At 41.2% G+C, this 8492-nt stretch overlaps 1 protein-coding gene across 1 annotated transcript in view; it reads left to right on the top strand.

Annotated features, from left to right (window-relative positions):
• Positions 1-7134, top strand: part of Mob1a (MOB kinase activator 1A) — a 14896-nt gene extending 7762 nt beyond the window's left edge. Inside the window, exons 4-6 of the mRNA XM_028762451.1 lie at positions 699-832; positions 3619-3782; positions 5607-7134. Coding sequence (XP_028618284.1) covers positions 699-832; positions 3619-3782; positions 5607-5684 — 376 coding nt within the window. The 3' untranslated portion in view covers positions 5685-7134. The remainder of the gene's footprint in view (positions 1-698; positions 833-3618; positions 3783-5606) is intronic.
• The last annotated feature ends 1358 nt before the right edge of the window (positions 7135-8492 follow it).

The following is an 8492-nucleotide window of genomic DNA, read 5'->3' as shown; positions in this document are numbered from 1 at the left end:
CAAGTGCTGGGATTAAAGGCGTGCGCCACCACTGCCCGGCCGAGGAAGAAAGTCTTAATGGTGATGACTTAAAAATAGGCTGAGAGCCGGTAGTGGTGGCGCACACCGGTAGGATTTGCTGAAGGAGGCAGAGGCAGGAGGATCATGAGTTCGAGGCCAGCCTGGGCTACATATCTTTGCTGGGTGGTGGTGGCGCACGCCTTTAATCCCAGCACTTGGGAGGCAGAGAGACAGGCGGATTTCTGAGTTCGAGAATTCGAGGCTAGCCTGGTCTACAGAATGAGTTCCAGGACAGCCAGGGCTACTCAGAGAAACCCTGTCTCGAAAAAACCAAAAAAAAAAAGATAGGCTGAGAGTTTCCTATAACTTGTTTTTTTAAGGTTTATTTTATGTATGTGAGTACACTGTTGCTGTCTTCAGACACATCAGAAGAGGGCATCAGATCCCATTACAGATGGTTGTGAGCTACTATCTGTAACCTGATTTAAAGTTTACACTGTGGTCACTGAGAATTGAACTTAGGATCTTTAGAAGAGCAGTCAGTGCTCTTAACTGCTGAGCCATCTCTCCAGCCCCCTTCCTTTAACTTCTTAAAGTCACATAAAATTTCCATGGACAGAATGTGAACCTGCTTTGATAACAGGTTGTCCATGTTAAGGTTTTAACAACTGTCATTAACACTTTATTGTTCTCTGCAGGTATGAATACCACTGGGCAGATGGCACTAATATTAAAAAGCCAATTAAGTGTTCTGCACCAAAATATATTGACTATTTGATGACTTGGGTTCAGGATCAGCTTGATGATGAAACTCTTTTTCCTTCTAAGATTGGTAAGTTAACACTGTTGGAACAGCCTTTCTTTGTGAGTGATGACTGAAATCTTTAAATGTTCTATTCCTTTACATCAGTTTAACAGAGAAGGCCACATTCTGCAAAGAACTTGTATCTATGTATATTCTCCTAGCATACCTACTTGTTTTCTTCATACCAGTTAATACTTATTTTTTAATCTTTTCCAATTTGATTAAATTGGATCTATTTTAAAATAAAAAGTATTTTATGTGTGTGGTGTGAGTGTGCAGGATTTGTGTACGACAGCATATGTGTACAGGCCAGACAACTTTTTGGATTTGGTCCTTCTACCTTTACATGGTTTTTTATTTTTGTTTCAAGACAGGATCTCGCTATGTAGCCTTGGCTTTCCTGGCATTCACTATGCAGACCAGGCTGGCCTGGAATTCACAGACATCTATCTGCCTGCCTCTGCCTCACCACTGTTGGGAATAAAGGTGTGTGTCACTGTGTCCAGCCTTTACATGAGTTTTGAAGATCTAATTCAGGTCATTCGGCTTTCATGGCAAGCACCAAACCCACTGAGCCATCCCACTGGCCCTAAACTTTGTTTTAATGTCCATTTAAAAATACTGACAAAGGGGCCAGCATGATGGCTCGGTATGTAGAGGTACTTACTGCCAAGCCTGGTGGCCTGAGTTGGACCTGCATGGTAGATGGAGGCTGTCCTCCGACCTCCACATGTGTTTACAGCACATGCCATGCATAGGTACACGTCTGCCCATGCACACAACTGTTGATGAGATGAAGGACTTTCGGTTTTATTTACATTTTCTCTTCTGTTTATGTCCTTTGTCTGTTATAGGTATTTCATCTTTATCATATAAGCTGTGTACTTTCTTCCCCTAGGGTACCTTTGATTTTATTTATGCAGTGTTTTACAGTATACACTTCTCTTATTTTGCTCATCTCCTGTAAAACATGGGTTGTTTCATTGTTGCTTTTTGTGGTGCTAGGGATTGAAGCCTGACCTCATGTGTGCTAGGTTCATGTTCTGCCCTGAGCTCTGCTCAGAGCCCCAAATTACATTTTGACACTGAGAAAGTTATTACTTCTTTTGTGCTGGGGCTTAAACCCAGGGCCCCTCATGTGGTTGAGCACATGCTCTGCCTACCACTAAGTTACACCCCAACTTCTCCATTTCTTTTTAAAAATGTTCTGCTAGGAGAACTACTATTTTTGTTTTTGTTACGGTAGTGAAGAGTGAAGTCAGCCTATAGTTCCTGGGGCTCTGAGCAAAGTCAGGACCTCTGGAAGACCAGTCAGTGCTCAACGGCTGAGCCAGCTCTCCAGCCCCCTTAGCATATTATAAGTCATTAACAAGATGGGAGTCTTTTTTTTTTTTTTTGGTTTTTTTTCGAGACAGAGTTTCTCTGTGTAGCCCTGGCTGGCTGTCCTGGAACTCACTCTGTAGACCAGGTTGGCCTCGAACTCAGAAATCCGCCTGCTTCTGCCTCCCAAGTGCTGGGATTAAAGGCGTGCACCGCCACCGCCCGGCTGCAAGATGGGTATTTTAAGAGAAAAGCTGTTTGACTTTAAAGTCTGTTTTTGTGGTATCTCATATTAACATTTTGCTCTGAGAAACCGCTCATAAACTTCAGTGTAATGTTTGAATGAAGTCAATTTAGCCAAGACTAGGAGTTGGGAATACCATAAAAATATACAAGATTTATTCTATCAAGCTTCTAAGGGCTGACTAAAGAAATAGGTAAGATGCATGGTAGGAATGCTATTAAAAGCCTCCATTTTCCAAGAGGTTCAAAGGTGTTCTGAGGAACTGGTTTTTGAAGTTGACTTTTTTTTTTTTAAGATTTATTTATTTATTTATTTATTTATTTATTTATGTATATGAGTACACTGCTGCTCTCTTCAGACACACCAGAAGAGGGCATTGGATCCCATTACAGATGGCTGTAAGCCACCATGTGGTTGCTGAGAATTGAACTCAGGACCTCTGGAAGAGCAGCCAGTGTTTTTAACCTCTGAGCCATCTCTCCAGCCCCTGAAGCTGACTTTTTGTTGGGCCTGGGACTCACTGTAGAGTTCATGGACTCCCAGAGATCCACCTGTCTCTGCCTTAAATTAAACACAAGCACCACTTGCTTGGCTGGCAGATGCCATCTTAGTTTTTCTTAGTGTTGGTTTATGTAGCTAGCATTGGCTCGCTGGCATTCTCCTGTCCATAAAGGATTTGGTTCTGTTATCCAAACTTGTCCAGTGTGTAACCACTCACCCCATGGCTATTGCTTGGAAAGATCCCCACACCTCCCAGATTTTCTCATGAGGTATTTCTTTTCTCGGAGAGGGAAAAAAGCCCCCTTCTTCTGTTTCAGGAAGGATCACCCTTTTTAGGATAAAGGAAAATGAAGACTTACTTTCCAGAGTAATGTAGAAGATGAAGTATTTTCTACCTACATAGATGATAGTAAAGGCTTGAGTGGTATATGTTTAGGAAAATGTCCATTCCTAAATTCTTTTCCTATTACAAACGACAAAAGTGATGTTTATAACCAAAGTGTGTATTCTTGTGCATTTGATCTTAGAGAGAAACTCTGATATTAAACAATCAACTTGTTCATTTGAACTGACTCAGCAGCCTCTATCCCTATGTTTTAGGCAATCTGTGGTGTGTGAAGAATACTTAGTTTGGGATTTCCCTTGCTCTGTGAATGTGTAAGCTTGTGCGCTACAGTGGATCTGGGTTGCATCAAGACTTGCACATTCTGATTTGATAAAAGACTTATAGGTGTGTATTCAATTACAGGTGTCCCATTTCCAAAAAACTTCATGTCTGTGGCAAAGACTATTCTGAAGCGTCTCTTCAGGGTTTATGCCCATATTTACCACCAGCACTTTGACTCTGTGATGCAGCTGCAAGAGGAGGCCCACCTCAACACCTCCTTTAAGCACTTTATTTTCTTTGTTCAGGTAGGTGAGCCATATTGATCTCTGGGCTTTGGACTTGGACCTTGATAACTTAGTAAAAACATTGTCTTATTTATAGACGTAGAATGTGTAAGTTTAAGCTTTTTTTTTTTTTTAATTGAAGTTTAAGCTTTGTTCTGTCCCCAGTTTTGTTCTCCACACTGTGTCATTGATTCATGAAGCAGTATAGAAGGGTAGTTTCTCAGGGATGGAGAGGTGGCTCAGCAGTTAAGCAGGAACACATAGAGTTACTGCTGAGGACCTGGGTTCAGTTCCCAGAGCCCACATCAGGAGGCTCACAATAGGCTGGAAAGGATCCAGCATCCTCATCTAGTTCCTGCAGACATATGCACACATGTGGTTCACATAAACTCATGAAAGCTCATATATACACCTAAAATAGAGAACTGAATCTTTAAAAAAAAAGAAAGAAAGAAAGAAAGAAAGAAAGAAAGAGAGGAAGAAAGGCAGCATCTCACTGGGGACTGGGTGCCTAGAGCTTTCTTTGGTCATGCAGGTTTGTGGCCTGTTGCCTGTGAGCACTAACAGAACTGTAAAAGGTCAAATAAAGGTATTTGAAAAGACACTAAGAATTATCAGAGCATATCGCTCTGATCCTAGCCAGATCTTGTTTCAAAAAACCAAAAAAGAAAGCTGGGGAGACAGGTGGCTCAGCAGTAAAGAGCACTTTCTGCTCTTGCAGGGGACTTGAGTTCAGTTTTTAGCACCTGCATGGGAAGCTCACACCAGTCTTAACTTCAGCTCCAGAAATTCTGATACCTACTTTTGTTCTCTTCAGATACCCCGACATGTGTGGCTGATACACACTTCACTAAACTTTTTTTAAAAAACCAAAAAATAAAAAAAGGGACTTTTTTTTTTTTTTTTAGAGCTAGGCAATTCTGTATGTAAATTATCATTTTATAGTAGAGAAAACTGGTAGCTTTTTAGTGATTGTTGTGTATTTTGGCTCTGTATAATGGAAAAGCTATACCACACTTAATGTTTTTCTTTTTCCTTCTGAGACTGTGTGCCTTGTGTGTGCATACTTGTGTATGTTCATATGTAGATGTATAAAAGTAGAAGTTGATTTCTCATGAGGTAGTTATTTCAGAGGTTTAGTTTATAATTTTCAGGTCATTTCTGTATAAATTCATGGATTTCATTTTGGTGTTTAGCACAATGATGAGGACCATCTCATAGGTACAGTTCCTCTCACCCCCCACAGTTGGTTAGGGAGGAGAGAGCCTGATGTCCGAGTACTGTAAAAATCAGGAGTCATGTGTTGGTCTTTCTGGGGCCCAGTCACAGCGGTGATCTTATAGGTCACCAGATACTGTTGACACTGTAGAGATTCCAGGATTTTAGCTGTGTGTCAGGAAATGTGGAGGAAGACCAGCATATGTCACATCACCAATGTTTTAGTTTTTAAATTATATGTATATGTGTATGTATGGTGTGTGTGTCTGTGCATGTGGGTACACATGTAGATGGAAGCCAGAAGTCAACACTGGGCATCTCCCAACACTAGGCATTACTGGTTCAGCTAGACGCCTGGCCAGCAAGCTCCAGGGATCTTCCTGTTTCTACCTCCCCAGTACCATGGTTACAGTACTTTATCGGGCTTTCTTGTGTGACAAGCATTTTACTAACGGAGCCTTCTCCTCAGCCTGCACTTGTTTTAAAAAAGACTAAAAATAGTCATTTTATAGATCATAAATGACATTTCTTTGAGATTTCAGAAAACTAGGTTTAGGAAGCTCATTTCTGAAAAATATGTAAGAGTTTCAATTTTAGTTCATTATTACATTTTTCTTTTCTTTTTAGGAGTTTAATCTGATTGATAGGCGTGAGTTGGCACCACTTCAGGAATTAATTGAGAAGCTTGGATCTAAAGACAGATAAATGTTTCTTCTAGAACACAGTTACGCTCTCCCTCTGTCTACTGCTAGCACTCTCTCATTGCTGTCTGGTGTGGACTAAGTGATACTGACTACAAGAAACCAGGATCAAAAGATCCATTGTGTCTGCAGAAAAATTGTCCCAAAGGTAGGTTGGCCGGATAGCTTCAGAACAATCCAACGACACAGCTAAATCAGAGGTGCTGTGTGGCCACCCTGTTACCGTTAGCGTTCTTCTTTGTTTTAACCTCATGACTAACCTGTAGTTTGTTGCTGAGCTTTGTTCAAGAAAATGAGCTTCATGGCCGGGCGGTGGTGGCGCACGCCTTTAATCCCAGCACTTGGGAGGCAGAGGTAGGTGGATTTCTGAGTTCGAGGCCAGCCTGGTCTACAGAGGGAGTTCCAGGACAGCCAGGGCTATACAGAGAAACCCTGTCTCGGAAAAACCAAAAAAAAAAGAAAAAGAAGAAAAAGAAAATTTGAGCTTCTCCGTGTGACAGCATAATGGACATTAAGAATTCTCAGCAGGAACTTATTAGTAAGTTTCTAGAACAAACATCTTAACAGATCATTGCTTTGTTTTACAAATCAGCAGTGTTTCGTTTCTAAATCCCAACATTTAGAGCTTCTGTTTCACTTTGGATAGCCTTTTTCACATATGTATACTGATGTTTTCTAGAGTGTTAATTTTTTAGCCACACATGTAGGCCATGCCTGTTACCTGACACTGTGGAGGTGGGAGGATCTCACATTTGAGGCTGGCTTGGGCTACATTGTTAAACTTTCTAAAAAAATGTTTTGCAAAATCCACAAGGTATAAACTATGCATATGTAAGACTGCATATGCATATGTAGACTGAGATTAACCAAAGTTATTGTAAGTGACTTTACTTTTTAAACTTGTTTGGGATTATCTTCATGTCTGACTGTATGAGGAGAGTGCATGGCAGGTGTGATCCTTGTGGCTCTGACGGCGCCTTGCCGGTTCTCATTTGAGACTCTTCACTCAGATTAACTTCATATGTAGCTTGGGGCAGAGATCAAGGAAACTTCCAAAATCCTGTGACACACTTTGGCCTCACAGCCACTGTTTTCATTGATGTTTTCTTGCAGTTCTTGAGGGACAGTAGAAAAAGTATTCAGAGTACTTGATTACTTCCTAAATGATTCCATGTTTTTATTGCAATTTGAAACTTACGTTTCTGTTTAGAAATGCACAGACTTCATAGCAATAAAGACAAAGGTCAAAACCACAGAATAGCTTGCGGGGGTGTGTGACAGCAGGTCTCCTTGGGCCTGTTAGAGCTGGAGACCCAGCAAGGGGAGTGAGTTGGTAACAACTTGGCTTCATTGTGTTACTGTGCACAGGCTGCAGTGAACTCTATCCTACTTGTCTTTGTATCAAAACTTGAATTTTTCCTCATCCTGTGAAGATAAAAGACTCCTCTATTGGAGAAGTGCCTGCTTTTCATGTGCCCTCAGATCTAGTCAGTTCCTCAGATGTACATGACATCCCAGGAATTCTGGACACTTGCCCAACAGGCAGTGCTGGAGTTTATCAGCGTTGTGTGTCAGAGCTTACACAGTGCCCACTGGCCTCCTATGTGGCTTTGTAAAAGTTAGAGTTGGTGAGGTTTTTGTTATTTATTTTGATTCCACTAGAATATACTGGAAAGTATTGCTTAGAAACTCCAGTTTTAATAACTCATTTTCAGTATGTTCTTAAGTATACTCAGAATTTTAAAGGAGCTGTTTTGTCTTTATTTTGGCTGAAATCACATAACACCATTAGAGGAATTCAAGTTGGGATAATGACTTAGGGAAAAAAAGACAGCTTGGAAGCACCTCACAACCCAGGTGTGTATGCAGAGGTCCAGATGTCAGCTATTCTGCAAGTGTATGACAGTCATCTGCAGACCGGAAGGAAGCCAGCTTCTAGATGACACCAAGAATGCATCACCCAAGACTCAACCCAAGACTCCATTTACTTGATTTGTTTTAGTCTCTCAGGAATGAAATTCTCTTTCTCAACCAGGGCCCAATCATTTTTTATGAATTCTGACACCCTCAAATCAAAGGCTTCTCTTTTCTCCGCATGTATTTCAGGGATAGAAATGCCCTCTTCATGACTGAGCTCCAGATGGATAGATGCTAAGATACGGAGGAGGCAACTCATTAGTGGAATATAAAGCAAAGCCTTGTTGGTGAAAAAGAGTGCCTCCATTTTTTTGTTGTGACCCCCTTCTCTTTTTTCCTTCTATCTTTAAAATGAAAACAGTGCTAGACCCCCCCAAACCAACCTGCCTTAATCAGCAGTGTACACACATTGCACTGTTGCTCACCTGTGAGGCAAGAATATGGGAGGATGTCTTTCTGCCTTTAGCTAGAGGGCCGATTTATAACATCTGAAGAAATCAGTCTGTCCTGGGTTTATCTGCGTACTCCACAGCTCTTTTGCTCCCTGAACTTTGTTGCAGTGGCTTCCGATTACCTGGTGAATTCTGCCTTAGCCCTATGGTGCTTTAACTTCCAGGACTTTGAAAAACTTGGATATTGGGGGCTGGAGAGATGGCACATTGTTTAAAGCATTGGCTGTTCTTCCAAAGGACCCGGGGTTCAATTCCCAGCACCCATATGGTGGCTCACAAGTGTTTGTAACTCAAGTTCCAGTGGATCCAACTTTCTCACACAAACATGCATGCAGGACAAACACCAATGCTCATTAAATTAAAAAAAATACTTAAACAATGATACATTTATAAAAAATAGTCATACTTCCTTGTGGCACATTTTTGTGTGTGTGTTAACAGCT

This window comes from Grammomys surdaster, unplaced genomic scaffold, assembly GCF_004785775.1.
Source record: "Grammomys surdaster isolate TR1022 unplaced genomic scaffold, NIH_TR_1.0 133, whole genome shotgun sequence".
NCBI lineage: Eukaryota > Metazoa > Chordata > Mammalia > Rodentia > Muridae > Grammomys > Grammomys surdaster.
This window is presented reverse-complemented; position numbering and strand designations above follow the sequence as displayed.